Consider the following 21,854-nt stretch of genomic DNA (forward strand, 5'->3'; position numbering starts at 1 on the left):
CCTGTTACAGCTTTTGTGCTGTACGTGCATGGCATGACTGATGTCATGTTTGTCACTCAATGGCTGCGCAAGTTTAAAAGTTTTTGCCATTACCATAAGAAACTTGTGATTTGCTTATTTCCAACCATTTTTCACATTTTCATTGACACTTGTCTGTCCCTTTAAACCAGTTTCAGAGATTGCAACCTTAAAAGTTTTAATTTGGCCCTTGTGAGTTAATGCTCATGAGACAAAATTTGAAATATTTCCAAAATTTTGAGTAATTTCACTTTATCTTACTTTCTGTATTAATGTGGAAGTTCCTTTCTCAGAAAAATCTGTAGTTAAGTGGTGTCAAACTTGGAATTGCTGAATTTTCAAAGTTCACTTTAAGGATTAAATACTTAGAAAAGGATCCGCTACATTTTTGTCACGCACACAGTCCCGTCCAGTTAAGATATCTCTTAAACAATGTGCCTCATGGCCAGGTTGTGTTATGAGGAATGCCTGCAAGTTTCATTTGTTTCATAACTCAGTGGTTGCCATTGATAGCGATGGACATCCAGTCTATTTGAACTATGAGAGGTGTTCGTTCACTCGCTTCCAGCCCTCTCAGTTCACATGGATTAGACGTCTACCAGTGACAAACTAAGTTTGTTTTGATTTAGCTTTTCAGAGCCACATAGTTGGACGTTTATCATTGTCAATGGCACAGAAAGAGTTAATGTTGGATAAATTGTAACAAGAAGAGCAAATGTTCACTGTGTGATTCTGTTTGTGTGAGGGCAGTTTGTGCTTGACTGTCTTTGCAGCATCAACATGATCTTGGACTATGCTGTGCTACAATAAATATCAGCAGTCTTTTAGTCATTTGCGTCTGTCTGAATCAATTGATTAAAACGTTGTATTACATCAAAGGTCGTCACAATTTCACGTATGTTTAAATTGGGAGATAGCATACTCGATTACGAGTGATCGCCGATAAACATTGTGTTCTGTGTGGCCCAAAATGTGATGTCCATGTACAGTGGGGAAAATAAGTATTTAGTCAACCACAGATTGTGCAAGTTGTCCTACTTGAAAAGATTAAAGAATCTTCTAATTGTCAACATGGGTAAACCTCAACCATGAGAGACAGAATGTGAAAAACAGAAAATCACATTGTTTGATTTTTAAAGAATTTATTTCCAAATTGGAGTGGAAAATAAGTATTTGGTCACCTACAAACAAGCAAGATTTCTGGCTGTCAAATAGGTTTAACTTCTAACGAGGTCTAACAAAGCTCCACTCGTTGCCTGTATTAATGGCTCCTGTTTTAACTCAGTATTGGTATAAAAGACACCTGTCTCCACTCCAAACTCCACTATGGCCAAGACCTAAGAGCTGTCGAAGGACACCAGAGACAAAATTGCACCAGGCTGGGAAGACTGAATCTGCAATAGGTAAAACGCTTGGTGTAAAGAAATCAATTGTGGGAGCAATTATTAGAAAATGGAAGACATACAAGACCACTGATAATCTCCCTCGAACTGGGGCTCCATGCAAGATCTCACCCTGTGGCGTCAAAATGATATGAACGTTGAGCAAAAGCAAACAGCTTGAAGTCAGAAGTACGTGCGCTATTCTCGAACCTGAACGCACCCCAAGTCTTGGATGACAAATCAACAGAGCAGAGAGTCGACAAGGCTGGTAGTTTCTTCAATTTATTCAGAGTAAGTAACGCACCGCTTTTGACCGTCAGTAACGGTAACGGCGTAACGGCGGAAAAAAGTAGATAGTTAGATTACCCCGTTACTGAAAAAATAACGCCGTTACGTAACGGCGTTATTTATAACGGCGTTACTCTCAACACTATTAGTAACACAATGCGCCGCCAGGGACTCAAATCCTGCACTGCCAGACGTGTCCCCCAGCTGAAGAAAGTACACGTCCAGGCCTGTCTGTGGTTCGCTAGAGAGCGTTTGGATGATCCACAAGAGGACTGGGAGAATGTGTTATGGTCAAATGAAACCAAAATAGAACTTTTTGGTAGAGAAACAGGTTCTCGTGTTTGGAGGAGGAAGAATACTGAATTGCATCCGAAGAACACCATACCCACTGTGAAGCATGGGGGTAGAAACATCATGCTTTGGGGCTTGTTTTTCTGCAAAGGGACCAGGACGACTGATCTGTGTAGAGGAAAGAGTGAACGGGGCCACGTATCGAGAAATTTTGAGAGAAAATCTCCTTCCATCAGCAGGGGCATTGAAGATGAGACGTGGCTGGGTCTTTCAGCATGACAATGATCCCAAGCACACATCCAGGGCAACAAAGGAGTGGCTTCATAAGAAGCATTTCAAGGTCCTGGGGTGGCCTAGTCAGTCAGTCAGTTAGTTGAAAGTCCGTGTTGCCAAACTACAGCCCCAAAACATCTCTGCTCTAGAGGAGATCTGCATGGAGGAATGAGAAAATACCAGCAACAGTGTGTGAAAAGCTTGTGAAGAGTTAAAGAAAACGTTTGGCCTCTGTTATTGCCAACAAAGGGTACATAACAAAGTATTGAGATTAACTTTTGGTATTTATCAAACACTTATTTTCCACCATGATTTGCAAATAAATTCTTTAAAATTAAACAATGTGATTTTGTTTTTTTTTCCCCACATTCTGTCTCTCATGGTTGAGGTTTACCCATGTTGACAGTTACAGTGTCTCTAATATTTTCAAGTGGGACAACTTGCACAATTTGTGGTTTACTAAATACTTATTTGCCCCACTGTATGTGGATGCCAGGTTTTTATAGTTAAGGTCTTGTTTGTTTGTTTGTTTTTAACTACAAAAAACAGTGGTAGCACGGGGGAAGGGTGGTTAGCACATCTGCCTCACAGTTCTGAGAATCCCAGCCTTCATGTGTGGAGATTGCATTTGCTCCCGTGCCCGAGTAGGTTTTCTCTAGATACTCTGGTTTATTCTTGCATCCCAAAAACATGCATGGTAGTCTGATTGACCACTTCAAATTGTCCCTAGGTATGAGTGTGCGCTTGAATGGTTCTTTGTCTCATTGTGCCCTGTGATTGACCGGCAACCAGATTAGGGTGTGCCGCACCTCCTGCAATAGTTAGTCATGTGAAAAAATTAGGGCACCCCTATAAAATATTCAGTTCTTTATTAAAAAATATTTACATATCAATGTCTGATCTTGTTTTTCTTTATCTCTGGAAAAGAGAGTGGTTTTAAAAGCAGATAAAAAACCAAAAATTAACATTGTTTTACTCATTAATCCAAATTTAGCAACAAAAATGCATATTCTAACTGAAGAAAAAAGTTAGGACACCCTACCTAATCTAATAGGTAGTGATACCCCCTTTGGCTGAAATAACTTCAGTGAGACGCTTTTTGTAGCCGTATACCAGTCTATGACATTGGTCTGAAGAAAGTTTGCCCCACTCCTCAATGCAGAATACTTTCGACAGTAGATGTTTGTGGGGTTTCTTGCATGAACAGCCTGTTTCAAGTCATCCCACAGCATCTCAATGGGATTAAGATCTGGGCTTTGACTCGGGCATTCCAGGACTCCGTTCTTCCTTTTCAGCCAGCCCTTGGTGGATTTACTGGTATGTTTTGGGTCATTGTCATGTTGCAGGGTCCAGTTTTGCCTCTGCTTTAATTTTTTCATAGATGATCTCACGTTTGTCAAGCACCCTCTGATACACGATAAAATTCATGGTGGATTCTATGATGATGAGCTGGCCAGGTCCTGCTGCAGGAAAGCATCCCCAAACCATGACACTTCACCTCCATGCTTCACAGTTGGAATGAGGTTCTTTACCTGGAATGCAGTATTTGGGTTTACGCCTCTGTTTCCTCTGTTCTGGTGTCCAAATAATCCAGTTTTAGATTGATCTGTCCAAAGAGCATTATTCCAGAAGTCCTGGTCTTTGTCGACATTCACTCTGGCAAACTTCAGTCTGGCTTTCATGTTATTCTTGGAGAGCAAAGGTTTCCTCCTTGTACACCTCCAATGAAGGTTAAACTTGTGAAGTCTCTTTCTGATTGTAGAGGCATGCGCTTTCACATCAACATTAGCAAGAGCCTGCTGTAGGTCCCGTGATGACATTTGAGGGTTTTTGGAGACTTCTTTTAGCATCTTGCGGTCTGCTTTCGGGGTGAACTTGCTTGGACGGACAGACCTGGGCATGTTGGCAGTTGGCTGTTTTGAATGTCCTGCACTTGTAGACTATTTTCCGGACAGTGGAATGGCTGATTTCATATGCTTTTGAGATCTTTTAAAATCCCTTAGCAGCCTCATAAGCATCTACAATCTTCTTTCTGAAGGCCTCAGACAGCTCCTTTGATCTCACCATGGCATTTTCACTCACTTTAACAGTCAGTCACTGTTGACAGTATTCTGCGTTGATGAGTGGGGCAAACTTTCTTCAGACCGATGTAAAAAAAGACTGGTAGATGGCTACAAAAAGCATCGCACTGAAGTCATTTCAGCCAAAGGGGGTAACACTAGCTAATAGGTGGTAGGGTGTCCTAACTTTTTCCTCAGTTAGAATATGCATTTAAAAAAAAATAATAATAATAATTGGTTGAATGAGTAAAACAATGTTAATTTTTGTTGTTTACCTGCTATTAAATCACTTTTCTTTCTAGAAAGAAAAACAAGATCAGACATTGATATATGACATATGTAACATTTCTTAATAAAGAACTGAATATTTAATGGGGTGTCCTAATTTTTTCACATGACTGTATCTGAGATACCCAGCAGAACCCCAGCAACCTTCGTGAGGATAAGCGGTACAGGAGATGAATGAATGAATGAACAAAAAAAGTCACTTACACTACAAAGAGTTAATTGTGGTTCCTAGGAACCACAATGTCTTCCATATAGCAAACTCTCGTTTTCAAGGGCGTAGGTTTGATCTCAATATTGGTAGGGACGATATAACAGCATAACCTCCACGTACACTTTTTGCTGGGGACGGGACATTGATAAGACCAAACAGATTGGATGAACGTTGGTCGGGGCTACATTTCTCACCAATTGGAACCTAATTAATTGATAGGCTAAATGATTTATACAAAATAACTGACGTATGTGGATTTTAGTAGCACATTTAAATTGCAATATTTGAACACAAATTATATTAACATACACAAGAAATACAAACTTGTTAATCATCTCTTAACTATCCAGAAATGAAAAAAAATGCCTAAAGACCACTCAGAATTGTCTGTTTAAATACATTAAATATCACAAATATCTATTTCTCTAATAGCAGCATACTCCTCGAGTTCGAGAAATTCACACAGACTAATGTTATGCTAACTCTGATGCAAGTCGGATTTCAGTAGCAAAATCAGTGGTGTGTTCCCCACCGCCACAGCATTGACGTTGTCTTTTTACATTACTTACAGTGGCTGCTGCTGGCGTAAATAAACTTCTAATACAGTGCCCTCCATAATTATTGGCACCCCTGAAAAAAATGTGTTTTTTAGCTTCTAATATATATATTTTTTTAATTCAAATAATATGGGACTTTAATGGAAAACAGAGAAAAATCCAACCTTCAATACAAGTGCATTCATTCAGTGGGGAAAAAATCCCACATAAAGAAAAAATTATTTGACATCAAATAATGTGTGTCACAATTATTAGCACTCCTGGTGTTAATACTTTGTACACCCCCTTTTGCCAACAAAACAAGGTCTGGGGACTGAGATGGCCATGGGAGGAGCTTGATTTTGTGTATGGAGAACCATTTCTGTGTAGATTTGGCCATATGTTTAGGGTCATTGTCTTGCTGAAAGACCCAGTGATGACCCATCTTCAGCTTTCGGGCAGAGGGCAACAGATTTTGATTTAAAATGTCCTGGTATTTCAAAGCATTCATGATGCCATGCACCCTAACAAGGTTCCCAGGGCCTTTGGAAGCGAAACAGCCTCACAGCATCACTGACCCACCCCCACACTTCACAGTGGGTATGAGGTGCTTTTCAGCCTGCGCATCTTTCGTGGCACGCCAGATCCACTTAGAGTGTTTGTTGCCAAAAAGCTCAATCTTGGTCTCATCTGACCAAAGCACACGGCCCCAGTTGAAGCCTGGGACCGTGTGTATTTTTGTGTGGCACTGTATCCCTCGTCTTCGAAGGGGGCTGAGGAGGCGGCATATTATTTTGGGGTGGTGGGTCAAGTCATCAGCCAATCAAACGTGCGTTTGAGGGGAAAAATGGACTGGCACATTCAGCAAGTATAAAGGTGTCAATATACAGTTGAGGTCAAAAGTTTGCATACACTTGTGAAGAACATAATGTCATGGCTCTCTTGAATTTCCAGTTATTTCTTCAACTCTGATTTTTCTCTGATAGAGTGATTGGAACAGATACTTCTTTGTCACAAAAAACATTCATGAAGTTTGGTTCTTTTATGACTTTATTATGGGTGAACAGAAAAAAGTGATCAAATCTGCTGGGTCAAAAATATACATACAGCAGCGCTAATATTTGGTAACATGTCCCTTGGCCATTTTCACTTCAATTAGGCGCTTTTGGTAGCCATCCACAAGCTTCTGGCAAGCTTCTGGTTGAATCTTTGACCACTCCTCTTGACAGAATTGGTGCAGTTCAGTTAAATTTGATGGCTTTCTGATATGGACTTGTTTCTTCAGCATTGTCCACAAGTTCTCAATGCCGTTTAAGTCAGGACTTTGGGAAGGCCATTCGAAAACCTTAATTCTAGCCTGATTTAGCCATTCCATTACCACTTTAGATGTGTGTTTGGGGTCATTGTCCTGTTGGAACACCCAACTGCGCCCAAGACCCAATCTTCGGGCTGATGACATTAGGTTATCTTGAAGAATTTGAAGGTAATCCTCCTTCTTCATTATCCCATTTACTCTCTGTAAAGCACCAGTTCCATTGGCAGCAAAACAGTCCCACAGCATAATACTACCACCACCGTGCTTGACGGTAGGCATGGTGTACTTGGGGTTAAATGCCTCACCTTTTCTCTTCCAAACGGCTAAACAGCTCGATTTTTGTTTCGTCTGACCACAGAACTTTCCTCCAGAAGGTCTTATCTTTGTCCATGTGATCAGCAGCAAACTTCAGTCGAGCCTTAAGGTGCCGCTTTTGGAGCAAGGGCTTCCTTCTTGCACGGCAGCCTCTAAGTCCATGGAGATGCAAAACACGCTTGACTGTGGACACTGACACCTGTGTTCCAGCAGCTTCTAATTCTTGGCAGATCTGCTTTTTGGTGATTCTTGGTTGAATCTCCACCCTCCTGACCAATTTTCTCTCAGCAACAGGTGATAGCTTGCGTTTTCTTCCTGATCCTGGCAGTGACAAAACAGTGCCATGCACGTTATACTTACAAACAATTGTTTGCACTGTTGCTCTTGGGACCTGCAGCTGCTTTGAAATGGCTCCAAGTGACTTTCCTGACTTGTTCAAGTCAATGATTCGCTTTTTCAGATCCATGTATGAATATTTTTGACCCAGCAGATTTGATCATTTTTTTCTGTTAACCCATAATAAAGTCATAAAAGAACCAAACTTCATGAATGTTTTTTGTGACAAAGAAGTATCTGTTCCAATCACTATCGGAGAAAAATCAGAGTTGTAGAAATAACTGGAAACTCAAAGAGAGCCATGACATTATGTTCTTCACAAGTGTATGTAAACTTTTGACCACAACTGTACATCTGAAAATATTAAAAATTATTCACTTAATAATGGGTAGGGTCTATTCTATCCTTACAACATATGACATAAGACAATCTAAATGACCTATGTGACTGAAGTCATTATATTATGCAAATAAGGTTGCGTAAAAGTTGGTAGTGTTATGTCCCTACCGTCCCTTGCAAACCTACGCCCTTGCTCGTTTTACTTGGCTGATATTTGCTCTCGCTTGACAAGGGTATTATTTTGACTTGACCTTCCTTGCTACGAGAGTACAGCACCAAAACCTGTTAACTAGAATCCAAAAGTCTGACTCCTTTCTAACCCAACCGACTTTCAATTGTGTGTAAAAATCAAAGACAAACACAAGGTACAGTTAAGAACATCCTTTTATTCAATCAAGTGTTGCTCTTTTCAAACTGTTTTTTATTATTATTATGGAAAAGAAACTTTAACACATGCATTTCACCAGGGGCTCTTGGAAGTGTGTCTGAGGATGGGATACTGCTTTGATGGGTGGAGGAGAAGCACTACTCTTGGCAGTTAAGGTGGTGGATATCCATAGCCGCCCCCTTCCTCAACCTCACTGACCCGTGCAATCTGTCCTTCTCCAATATGGCTTCTCAAATGTGGTGCTTGATAATACTGTCGCTGCTGCTATGTTTTCAAGGTGCTTTTTCTTACGCTTGCTGAAGTCTGTACACACCACTTTGGTCTCTATGTCTACGACACAATGCTAATTTAGAGACTCCATATGGTGAGGAAGTGTGGCACGATTTTTTTTTTCTTCTCCCTCTTTTGATTGTGCTTAAAATGAGCCTTTTAGTCTCAACACCATAGAACGGGCCTGCTAATAAGGTGCTTTTGAACAAATAAAAAACGTTATATTTTTTTATTTTTTTGTTTTAAAGTAGGTCTTATTCAACCACTTGAAAGGTGCAAAACTGAGCGTGGCATATTAGTACTGCCACGTATATGCGGTTGCAATAAAAAAAAAAAAAAAAAAAAAAGTCCAAATGTGATTATAAAAAAAATAAATAGACACAAACAATGATTACAAACTACTCTGCCTTTACGAGCAGTTCTACAGCACGTCTCCCTCATTTGAACCCAAAAAGGATTGGCTGCTCCCTCTCTAAACCACAACAGCCCCTTTCCATCCTCAACACAGCCCAGAGCCCGCTGGTGTAACTTGTTCACTTACATTAGCGGTTGAATGGAAAAGCTGAAGAAAATGGGTATGGTAATACAATGTGAAGCATACAGACAAGAATAACATGTGAGCTAACTGCATTCTGCTCAGACAAAAAAAATAAAAATAAATCTTGTGTATTTTTTTTTTCATTTTTTTTAAACCCCACCATTCAGAGAAAAAGGGGAAAAAAGGATGAGGGGCAGCTACAGACTACTCCAGTGTCCAAGATAGACAGAAGACAAGATACAGAGGAAAGAAGCTTGTTTTTTTTTTATATATACTTTTTTTCTGCTTTTTTTCATTATTCAACAATAAAAACAAGAACTAAATCACACCAATTGCCTTTAGTACAATGTATACTGCTTTAAAAAGGAGAAACAAGTGGATATAGAAGGATGAAGGAGGGGACATTTTTTTTTCCTTTTGAAATGTGTTCTCAGGAGTATACAAGATGGAATCTGTGAACAAAAGGCACTTTTTAGGGACAACCTTTAAGATGCTCTGAGTCTAAAATACTACTTCACCAAACAAATATTTACTGTATAGTCATTTACAAGTGGGTGATCGGGAGAGAAGGGGGCAGGGCTCATTTGAATAGGTGACAGTGCCACTCGGAGCAAATACAAATTTCTAACTGAATTTTTACACCAGAAAAACTGAACTCTTGCCAGACAAGAAAACATCATTCATGGTCTTTTTGTGTATCTCCCAAGTGGAGAAGCTTTTGTCTTAGTCCCATATTAGTATACTGGATATGAGATGATACAATCCGAATGGTGTCAAAATGTAATGAGGGGGGGAAAAAATGCCTTTTGTTACAAAAACCTTTCCACCCCCTCAAACAATAGCACTCCTCCCTCCCTCAGTAAATACAAAAGGACAAATAGAATAATGCATGTTTTCCTAAAAATGAAAGATAAATTTTGTAATCCTGTGTAGTATTATTTATGTAGGCCTGTAGTAGAGTGATGGTACTTCAGTCTAGAAAGCACAAAAGAGTATTAGGGCCATACTGAAAAGAAACAAAAATAACAGCATTTTTATCTGATTAAAGTTTTAAAAAATTGACTAAATTTGTAACGCAAGAGAAAAAAAAAAAAGACGGAAAATTTGGAGTTCAGATTCTAGTGTAAATAAAATGTTGCTGCCCGAGACTACCTGCCCCTGTCTTACTCTCGCAAGTTTGACTATAACTGCTGTATATCAATATCGGTATCAATATGTGTTGAACACAATCACACAATAGTTTTCATAATCACAGGCTCACTCTGATATGTCAAAAAATTCAGTTGTCCCTTCTTTGTCATACGTGAGAAGATCCAGTCATGCTAGGCCAGGGCGATAAATCTGTTTCATGAATTAATTCGATAAAAAAAAAAAAAAAGAATTATTTTAATTTAAAAAAAAAAAAAAAAAAAAAGATAAATATGGTGAAAACATAGGGCTGAAAAATCAGTTTCTGCTCTCGCACCCCTCTTTAGAATAAACTTCTGTATTTTAAGCCAAAAGAACTGTTGTGTATTATAGAAAAATATGTCTATATGCTGCCCAAGCAGTTTCATGGCGCATTAAGCCCCCAAACTATTTTTTTTCTGTTTTACCCTGGAGACCCCCGTTTACAGACACCATACAACAGCTTTTGTTTCAACCCAGCCATAAAAAGAAGGTAAGTAAGTATTCCAAATGTCTATCATTTTAAGCTTAGAATCATTAATTGATGTCTAATATTTACACTATAAACACTTTATAAAATTCACTCGCATATTTTAAACTGTTAAACAAATTACGTCACAATGAAAAAAATAGTGTCTGTAAATATGTACCTCATAACTATCGCTAAATTGTATTTCTTATATTACTGTTGCATTTTCTCCGACATTTTTGATGATAATCGATCCAAACAAAGGAAAAAAAAAACGTTTAAAAGGGTAAATATTTGAAAAAGAAAATCTTGACCACTCCTTGATGTCTGCTGTTTCTGCATTGCGACCCTTTTTATATTATCGTGTTTCACCCATAAAATCCCCCAATAGTCCGGAGATTCACAGCTGTCTCTTGACATTCGGTGAGACATGCTACACGGAGTTTTGGATCGAGACAAAGTAAGTACGCGATAATATCTCGTTAAAATCATGGTGTCTTCAATTATGCTCTCTCATGCTCTCACCTCGTGTTACGGTTTACAGGTTCAAAATTTTTTATTTTATTTTATTTTTTAAATGCTCTCCTGTTCAAAATGTTTCTTCCCACAGAAAATTGAGATTTTAAGCCCTCCACATGCATATAGGACAAATTTGAAATTTGACCAAATTGGGGGTCTCAGAGCTGAACTTCAAGTCACCTGAATATTTTCTGCCAGATATATATATATTCATTGCAGATTATTAAAAAACTAATAATAATAATTTGACTTTCGTAATTCATTTTAAATCGAAATTTGGGTGAAAAAATTCAGATTTTATTTTTAGGCCAGTATGCCCAGCCCTAGGTCACACTCATGCTTTTAAAATTTTGTCTATTAAAATTGTATCTTCTCATAACACAATAAATCTATTCTGGTAAAACTGATTCTTTTTTTAGATATGTATTTTGGTTTGTTAACATAACCTTTTGCCGTGTTATGTTTTCTTTACAGTATGGCTATAATACCCTTTATCATGAGAAAGCACCAGTTTTCCTTGCAATAATATTTTCTGAGCTGCAAAATTGTTCCTTCAGCCCCCAAACATTAAAAAGAAATGATTAAAAAGGAACATTTTCAAAAAGAGACTTATAAAAACAATTCCCCTCTTACTTACATAGAGTTGGATTTTTTTTTTCTCCACTCTGATATTTAGAGTCCCAGAGCACATGGACTTAAAACACAAATAACAACAACTGAAAAAAGAAAAACGAAGAGATTTCTCCCTCTTTTCTTGCAACACCCTCAAACAATCGCAAACAAACACAAATCCTCTACCAAGGCATTGCACATGGCTCAATCAACACACATCATTGAGTTTCAACAACAATGCTTCCTATCAAAACAAGAAAGAAAACAACTAAACTGATTTTTTTACTCATCTACATCATCTGATTGTTTTTTCCCTATTATTTGCCATTGATTTTTATGGTCTATTCTGCCGTTTTGTGCAATTGAGAGGCTGCTACATGGCTCCAATAAGCCATTTCTGAGATGCAACCTATGACTGCCATGCTTCAAAAAATAACTAGACTGCCACTGAGCTTATATTGCAAAAAAAAAAAAAAAAAAAAAAAAACAACAACCCAAAATTATATATCTATAAATATATGTGTATTATATATAAAGATGCTTGCGATCATCTAGTGAATTGATCTCTCCCACTCTCCTGACATAGATTTTTTCTCCTACCATTCACATAGCTTATATATGAAAAAAGAACCTGAATTCATGTTTGACAAATTGCATAATGGGAATACAGAGGCACTTCCTTTAGATTAGAAAAGAAATCAGAGAAGCCACCGTGAAGTCAGCAGAACTTGCTCTCTATGAGATGGTTGGCCAACTATCTAACTTCCCTGCAGTGAGGAACATGGCCAGGCAGTCCAGTTATTTTGTGAGGTCGGGTGGGTGCTTTCAACGGAACCTTTCGGATGTCCGTCAGAGACTAAATGAACCGTTGGGACTATCATGACGTTCATATAAAAGGATAACAAGCAAAAAGGCCTCGTCAGATTGTCGACATTTAAGACTTCCCTTAGAGTTCACTTGGGCAGGTGTGTGTTTGTTAGCATTTAAGACGCGTGTGAACACTGATTTTTAATTAGTTATAGAAAAGTTTGGCTGGCGTGATTGCTTTAGTGCATTTTTGATCAATAAGGGCTCTTCAATTCACAATATACAGGGGCTGACATTACCAGAGCCACCATCCTTAAACTAAATGCTAATCCTGTGCATCCCATTTTTTTTTCTCAGTTTAAAAAAAAGTGTGCACATGGTGACTGAAAACAGAACGATATGTCACATATTCATTTTGCTCCGCAGTGTGGTGCCATCTGCTCTTGGAGCAGTGGCCCGTCTGGGAGTGTAAACAACAGGGTAAACGTTTTAGGGAGACAGAAAAAGAGCAACTTTCCCCTCCTCAGCAACCTGTCCCTTCTTTTACTGTTACTCTAACACTTGTCATTGAGTGTCACCACCACTACCAGCCAAACATGGTCCAAATAGAAGAAGCAGAGGCTTTGGTGCCATATTAGTTAAACATAGCAAAGACGTTCCCGGAAAATATGCCTTCTTTTTGATTGTCACCACAGTGTACATAGTACTCCTAGAATTGCCACCATCACTTTTGCAGGGTTCATACAATTTTTAAAGATCCAAATCAAGGACTATTCTTGGGCAATAAATCTGTGGTATGAATTAATTTGAGGTTTTTTTTCACTGTGAGTCATTTGAAAAAAAAAAAAAAAAAAGGAAATCCAGCCACCAGTTATTCAATCGATTATTTCATGAGAAAGAGAGAAAATATATTTTAGACAGAAGTTTTGCACATTTTTTTGTTCAATCCTTTATGGGGGACATGACTACTTTTTGGCACTTTAAAAAATACATACTTGGACATCCCATTTTGGGTCATGTAGGCCAAAAAATTAACATTTGCTATACAAGTGTGGCCGATATGACCCAAAAAGTGATGTCCAAATATGTAACGCCACATTTCAATTTTAAATACAGTAAATTATTACTATTTTTAAAAGATTAATTATTATTTTAAAATAATGTTTTATGAATGAATAGAATTAATACAAATGTTAATAAAAGAAAATACAATTTAAAATGAACAAAAACAGATACAGATAGTCCCCAGGTTACGACATACCCGACTTAAGTGATTTCGACTTTACGATGCCGGAGTCTCGTCTGCCATTTTGTCTCCGGTCGTTTTTTTTTTTTTAAGTTGCGTAAACAGTACCTTACAATATCTTACTAAAAAACTTTTATTCAGTGTTGTTTTTAGCAGCAGTTCTTTAATTTTCGTCTTAGTCTTTTGGACGATAATACCTTTTAGTCTTGGCCATGTTTTAGTCATTTCAAAATGTGTTCGTCTTCGTCTAGTTTTTGTTGACGAAAACTAGACTAAGACTAATTTCATCTAGCTTTCGTCGATGCTTACTCAATATTTTCGTCTGTAAATTTAGAAAGTTTCACTACAAAAATAAAAAATTCCAATGAACATTGACAGACGAACACATGTTGTTTCATTTACTAATCATGTGATAATATACCCTCAGCAGGAAAACAGTAAGTTATTTTCAATCATACCCACCTGAACGCCACGAACTGTATGTGAAAAAAAAGTTGGATGCTCGATATTAACAATAGCCTAATGCTAACGCGAACTTGAATGCTATGCCAACGCTGCGAGTTGTCAGACACTGCTACGATGCAGGCTAACCACACATCAAATGTCACACATTCTGAACATGTGACTGAAACTACGGCGCATTTTCGTCTCGTTCTCGTCTCGCCAGACGAAAACAAGCATTCCTGTTGTTATGTTTTCGTCTCCCCAGACACGCTTTAGCTCGTTATCATCTCGTCATCGTCGTGAAAAAATTGTTAGACGAAATATTTTTGTTATAGTCATTGTTGACGAAAACAACACTGCTTTTATTAATTTGACTCTTCTGCCCTTTGGCAAAATGTGTATTTGATTAAAATGCTGTCTTTTGTTTTGTGATGCATGCTTTCATGATTATATTTAGCTGGTAGTACTTCCGCATGTGAATTAGAGTGCATGTACACATGAAGAAGAACATATTTTGCACACGAAAAAGTGCATTTGCTCCCACGAAGAAGTCACGAGTAAGAGAGAGAGAGAGGAAAGATTACACTTTAGCTTGCTGTCTAGCTAGGACTTAGGTCCAACGTCCTGGTGAGGACAATACAATGACGTATAATACATGTTTTTGGATAGATATTTTGGGATTTAGGGGGTATTTAAGGCTTACACAGAAATTTGGATTTCGTCGCCCGCTTAAGAACGTAACTCGTTCGTAACCCGGGGACTACCTGTATATACGTTGGTTATGTCCCCCAATACTACAAGTCGATTTTTTTAATCTTTCAAATTTCAGAGTATTTAACTCATTACCTACCATTGACAAGAATATTTACCAAATTCAATTAAGCTGGGAGCGGCCATCTTTACATGCATTTGAATGCACTCGACGTCATTCGCCCCTCCCGTCAATGGAAGCCAGTGAGTTCAATGAGTGCCCTAGAAAGGGTTAAACTTTTTTTGATCTTTCTCAGTCTTATGTTCTTATTATCTCCTTAAAAAAGTAGGTGGTAGGAAAACAAAATAGAGGAAAAAAAAAACATCAAATTTGTGGTAAAAATAAAATCAGAGGATTTCACTTTTTAAAGCCATATCGCATAGTCCGAATTCAAAATGAATTGTTTGTGTCTTTGTATGAACCCTGTCTATTTGTCTGGCACTGAAAAGAATAACCTTATTAAAAAAGGGTTTTTAAATTTAGAAAATAGTTGCATGTTCAGTCTACAACAACTAGCCTGGCTCATTCGGATGGTGACAAAATCCATGTCTGTACATCTGACACCAAAAACAATTAGCTGTTTTATGTTTTTGATTCCTCTGCCAGTAAATTTGCCGTCTTCTCAATTCATGTTTGAATGGATTCCACAAATGGGATTAGCTTAATGCTAAACAGGTACTAGTAGGCTCCGGGCCAGGCTAACAGTTCTCTTTGCTCCCAAATTCTGCTGCGCTAATTGGGCTTTAGCTTCATGTTGACCGTACTGACACGGCATCAATGTTATTTACAACTCTTGGGAAGTAAGCAAGTCTCCCGAAATGTTTAAATTGTTTTCTTCTGTGTTTTCAAAACATGACCATGGGCTAGGTTTCAACCACCGTGCTTTGACATCCTACTGTGTTTCATTATAAGGTGCTGTCATTCAAATACAAAAAACAATTACAAAAAAGTACAAATCCAAATAAAAAGAACATGCACGAAATACCAAAAGCAATGACCTACATTACAAGAGGGCGATAGAAGGGGAACCAATAGCTGCTATCTAATGTATATTGGTGCACACTGCATTTTCAGTGTTGGTTTGGATTGCTAATTGATTAGGTAGTGAAAGTTCACTGGGCTCGCTTTGCAACTACACATCACACCTCCTAGAAATACTACATGATTTGTTTTAAGTGTATACAAATACTGTGTCCATGGCACACATTTTTTTGAATTGGTCTTCCTGTTTACGACGTGTGGGCAGATGTGACAAACAGTGATAATGTGTTGGCTTCTTGTGCCATGATTTTTTTTTTTTTCTGGAACAGGCCAATCAAGTTGGACCTTCGTGCCTGGTAGGTAAATAGTGCACATCGATAGGATTCATGTTAACTCTTTTAGCGCCATTGACGATGACAGACGGCCAATGATGTGGCTGTATTCATTCTGCTGTGAATTTGAATTAGGTTGTCCCTAGTAGACGCCCAATCTATGTGAACTGCGAGGGATATGTCAACCCTCCCAGTTCAAATGGATTGGACATCTACTGCGGTCAATGGCAGCCAATGAGTTAATTGATTCAGCCGGTAGCTGCAAAGCCTTCAAGCTGTGTTTTGGCATAGTGTCTCTTTAGTTAGTAGGGGGAATTCAAGGGGCTTTTGTAGAGTCATTCTTAGAGAGACACCTTGGTCAATTTGACCAAATTGGGCATTCACCATAAACATAATTGAGTATTTGGCGGTGGGATTTAGCTTGAATGTTGATTGATTTTTGAGGCCACTGCATTCTTGCAAGAAGTTGAAGCCGTTCTGGTCCTCAGGATCCTCCTGCATCACTGCAAACCTGTGCTGCTTCCCTTCTTTTCTGGAGACATGCCCGCTTGCCGCCTTACCATCCACTGTCCTGTCGTCCTCTTGTTCATCTGATCATCTTTCCCTCTAGCCATCTTTGTGCCGTATGGCTCCTTCCTCTGTCTGAATACAACAAACTCAGAGTTCCTCTAAATGCTGCTGAATTTTCCTGTGGTGCTTCGTGGGGTTTTGCGTTTGTGGATACAATGAAATGGTCAGTCGCTGTGTTGATTGTAGGACAATTATGGATTTCGGATCGTAAAGAAAGAATTCTAGTTGCTGGTTTTCACACAGATCTTGTCAGAGGAACCAAGACTGGAAATGAGAAACAAAAAAGAAATATTCAGTTAGACTTAAAGCTACAAAATTCGTACAAATAGTAAAGCTGGGGCATAGACTTTACTATCAGTTGAAGGGACAGGGGGCTCGGTTCCGATCCGTAGGGGGCCTATTTTCAAAACCAAAGCCGATAGCGACCTAAAATCAAAATAGGCACTTCCCTTAGGCATATATGAGTCTCCATGAGCAGTGACATAAAAAGTTCAAAGTTATCCCTAATAAAATCCCGATTTTTTTTTTTTTTAATACAAGTATAATAAAACTTTTTAAAAATTCTCAAATTGTACGCTAAATGAACAAAAATCACCAAAATGCAGAAATAATCACCTATATTTTCATGATCAATAGGAATAACATATCAAATAAGTTTTTTGCCCAAAATAGCAACTTTTTTTTTTTTTTTTTTAAATTAGTGCATGTTTTTAACAGTTAATAAATCACTCAATTTTCACATCAGAAACTTAATACTTGCGGAAAGCATGCAGAATCATCTTAATTTTTACTCAACAAAAGGAAAATTTGCATTTTTCTATATACAATAACAACTTATTTAGGTTGATTTCTGCTATTGTGTAGAGATACAAAATCCTACATGGCGGCCGTCACAAAACAAAGAGCTTTTCAAGTTGAAAATTCTTGTAAAAAAATTCTTAAATCGCAGAATTTCTATAGATATGAACGTGAAACAGTCTAGATTCTTGGTTAAAAGCAAAAAACGGGCAGTTGTCATTCATTTTACGTAAATATTTCAAGCTTCAAGTTACACTACTAATTTTATCCATTGATTTTTTTTTCACAACGTTTCAAAGTGTATGCATGTGTTAGGGTTGCGTGAGCAAGAGGGGATCCCAGAGCAGACACACAGGGGTGAGATGAGTAATCTTTTATTGATGATCACAAGAATGTGGCGAGGGCTGGTGACTTGGCTCGGGGTAGTTGAGCTGGCGTGAGGCGAAGGAGCTCGGAGGGAGGCAGGCGTGGAATCCGACAAGGGGCGCGCAGAGAACAGGTCCTGGGGCGAGAGAAAAAACAAGTCGTGAGCCGGTGATCAGGAGTACGTATCAAAGCAATGCGAGAAACAACTGACGGTGGAACCAGACGAGTTGATCGGGCGACGAGGTGGAGCGTCTGCTTGGCTTTTAAAGCTGGCTGATGTTAATTGCCCTCAGGTGTGGCCGCTCCACTCGTCTGACCTGTAATCAAGTAAAAACATGCACACCTGCTGGAGGTGGGCATGTCTCAAAAGGAAGGGGAAGAGGACCTAACAGGACCCCCCCCCTTACGGGCGCCACCTGGCGCACGACGAAGAGCCCCGGGATGGGCACGGTGGAAATCCCGGATGAGCTCACGGGACAACACCCACCGAGCAGGGATCCAGGACCGTTCTTCTGGGCCGTAACCCTCCCAGTCCACCAGGTATTGGAGCCCACGGCCACGGCGGCGGACATCGAGAAGCCGCTCCACATGGTAGGCAGGACCCCCATCGATAGACAGGGGCGGCGGAGGAGGCTGAACAGGGGGAGCCAAAGGGCACGTGGAAACAGGCTTGACTTGGGAGACGTGGAAGGTAGGGTGGACTCTGAAATGGGCAGGGAGCTTGAGGCGCACGGCGTTAGGATTCACTATCTTGGTGATTTCAAAGGGACCAACGAACCGGGGGGAAAGCTTGACCGACTCAGTCTTGAGCGGGAGGGTCTTTGAAGAGAGCCACACCTTCTGACCAACGGTGTAGACGGGTGCAGGCCTGCGGCGGCGGTCAGCCTGAGTACGGGATTTCTCGGACGCACGGAGGAGTGCGGAGCGCGCTTTCTCCCAGACCTTGGAGCAACGATCAATGTGGGCTTGGACAGACGGGACGGCAATGTCGCGTTCCTGTGAAGGGAACAATGGGGGTTGGTAACCCAAGGAGCACAGGTAGGGAGACATACCTGATGAGGCATTCGGCAGGGTGTTGTGCGCGTATTCGATCCAGGGCAGTTGATCGCTCCAGGTGTTGGGGTGAGCTTGTGTGGTACAACGGATGGCTGCTTCGAGCTGTTGGTTTGTTCGCTCGCACTGGCCATTGGTCTGCGGGTGGTAACCGGAGGAGAGGCTTATGCCAACACCCAGGGCCGCACAGAAGGCCTTCCAAACCTGGGAGGTGAACTGGGGTCCCCTGTCAGAGACTATATCTGCCGGGATGCCATGTAAACGGAACACATGGGTTGTGAGCAGGGTCGTGGTTTCCGTTGCTGTTGGTAGCTTGGGCAGGGGGATGAAATGGGCAGCTTTGGAGAACCTATCCACTACGGTGAGTATAACTGTGTTGCCTTTGGAAGGAGGCAGGCCGGTGACGAAGTCCAGGGCTATGTGGGACCAAGGGCGGCTAGGAATGGGTAACGGGCGAAGGAGTCCAGAGCTGGGCTTGGTGGTAGTTTTACTGCGAGCACAAACAGTACATGCCAGAACATAGGATCTGGTGTCCTCAGGCATGGTGGGCCACCAGAACCGCTGGCGCAGCACAGCCAGCGTCCTACGGATGCCGGGGTGGCAGAACAGCCGAGAAGCGTGAGCCCACTCCAGCACCTGGGAACGGAGATCCTGGGGTACAAACAGGTTAGGTTGTGGGCCTGCTCGAGGGTCTGGATGTTCCCCATGGGAGTCTTTCACCTTTCGCTCGATCTCCCACTCCATCGAGGCAATGAAGCAAGTAGGTGGAAGAATGGGGGCTGGTTCTTCCTTGGGTTCGCCTGTTTGGAATTGGCGTGACAGGGCGTCGGGCTTGGTGTTTTTGCTACCTGGAATATAGGACAGGGTGAAATTGAAGCGGCTGAAAAACAGGGCCCACCTGGCTTGTCGGGGATTCAATCTCCTGGCGGACTTGAGGTATTCCAGGTTTTTATGGTCTGTGAGCACGACGAAGGGCTGGGGTGTCCCTTCCAGTAGGTGGCGCCATTCTTCCAATGCCAGTTTTACCGCCAAGAGTTCCCTGTCCCCGATGCTATAATTTCGTTCAGCGGGGGAGAGCCTACGAGAGAAAAAAGCACATGGGTGGATCTTGCTGTCAGCCGGACGGCGTTGGGATAGCACCGCGCCCACGCCAATCTCCGAGGCATCGACCTCCACGATGTACTGCAGTGAGGGGCTAGGATGGACCAGCACCGGGGCCGTGGTGAACCGGCTCTTGAGGTCGCCGAAGGCGGAGTCTGCAGCATCAGACCAGAGGAATGGCTTGGCGGTGGAGGTGAGGGCGGTGAGCGGAGCCGCTAGCCGGCTATAATTGCGAATAAATCTGCGGTAGAAATTAGCGAACCCGAGAAATCGCTGTAGCTGCTTACGGTCAGATGGACGAGGCCAGTGCAGAACCGCTGTAACTTTTGATGGGTCCATGCGTAGCTCCCCCTTTCCCACGACGTAGCCTAGGAATGTGGTTTCAGGAACATGGAACTCGCACTTCTCAGCTTTGACGTACAGTCTGTTCTCGAGGAGCCGCTGGAGCACTTGTCGGACGTGGTCCTCGTGCTCCGGTGGTGTGCGCGAGAACACCAAGATATCGTCTAGGTACACAACCACAAACCTGTTAATCATGTCTCCCAGGACATCATTAACAAGGTTCTGGAAAACTGCAGGGGCGTTTGTGAGCCCAAACGGCATTACCAAATATTCAAAATGGCCTAGGGGTGTATTAAAAGCGGTCTTCCACTCGTCACCCTCCCTAATACGGACCAGGTGGTAGGCACTGCGCAGGTCGAGTTTTGTGAAAATAGTGGCGCCATGGAGGGGGGTGAACGCAGACTCAAGAAGAGGAAGAGGGTACTTATTTTTTATCGTTATCTCGTTCAAGCCTCGAAAGTCTATGCAGGGTCTCAGGCCGCCGTCTTTTTTTCCCGTGAAAAAGAAACCCGCACCTACTGGGGAAGACGACGGGCGAATGGCACCAGTTGCTAATGACTCGGTAATGTACTTTTTCATCGCCTCCCTTTCTGGAAGAGAGATGTTATAGAGGCGACCCTTTGGAAGAGCCGCACCAGGAAGGAGGTCGATGGCACAATCATAAGGTCGGTGTGGAGGGAGCGACGCTGCGCGGTCTTTATTGAATACCTGCCCCAGGTCGTGGTAGCATTTTGGCACGGCTGACAGGTCTGGTTGTTCCAGGCTCGGGACAGGACAAGCAGGCACTAGAGCAGATTTTAAGCAGTTAGTATGGCAGAAATCGCTCCAAGCCGTAATCCTGGGGTGTGTCCAGTCTATGGAGGGGTTATGAGTCTTCAACCAAGGCAGACCAAGGACCAGCGGTGTGCAGGGGCTATGGAAAACTAAAAACTGGCTCACCTCTCTGTGGTTGCCTGACAGGAGGACGTCTAAGGCTTCTGTTTTATTGCTCACGCTAAACAGGAGACGACCGTCCAGCGCAGTGGTTCTTAATGGGGCAGGAAGCGGGTGCGTAGCCAGCCCCAACTGGTCCACGAGGCCACGATCTATAAAATTCTCATCAGAGCCACAATCAACAAGGGCAGTCACTGTATGGGACTGATCCTTCCAGGTGAGTGTGGCGGGGAGCTGGAGCCTTCGTGAGGAATTGTAAGACATATGACTCACCAGTAAGTCTTTGCTTGGGGAGACCAGACGCACTGGGCAGCTGCGGATGAAATGCCCACTTTGACCGCAGTATATACATAATTGTGCACTATACCTGCGGTTGCGCTCCTCGTGTGTCAGCCTAGTGCGGCCCCACTGCAGTGGCTCGGTCCTTCCAGCGGGGGGCGGCGCCGCCTGCGCACCATCAGAGGCTTGGACAGGAAACAGTGATGGCCGCGGAATGACCGAGAGGCGGGTGTGCC

The 21,854-nt window shown here is 41.5% G+C and overlaps 1 protein-coding gene across 18 annotated transcripts in view; it reads right to left on the reverse strand.

The window, feature by feature from the left end:
- Positions 1 to 8,018: 8,018 nt before the first annotated feature.
- nfixb (nuclear factor I/Xb) overlaps positions 8,019 to 21,854 on the reverse strand; it is a 253,102-nt gene continuing 239,266 nt past the window's right edge. For all 18 annotated transcript variants that reach the window (XM_057861280.1, XM_057861290.1, XM_057861285.1 and 15 more), the window contains one exon: positions 8,019 to 17,010. In XM_057861280.1, coding sequence (XP_057717263.1) covers positions 16,996 to 17,010 — 15 coding nt within the window. In that variant the 3' untranslated portion in view covers positions 8,019 to 16,995. The remainder of the gene's footprint in view (positions 17,011 to 21,854) is intronic.

This window comes from Corythoichthys intestinalis, chromosome 16 (assembly GCF_030265065.1).
Source record: "Corythoichthys intestinalis isolate RoL2023-P3 chromosome 16, ASM3026506v1, whole genome shotgun sequence".
Lineage (NCBI taxonomy): Eukaryota > Metazoa > Chordata > Actinopteri > Syngnathiformes > Syngnathidae > Corythoichthys > Corythoichthys intestinalis.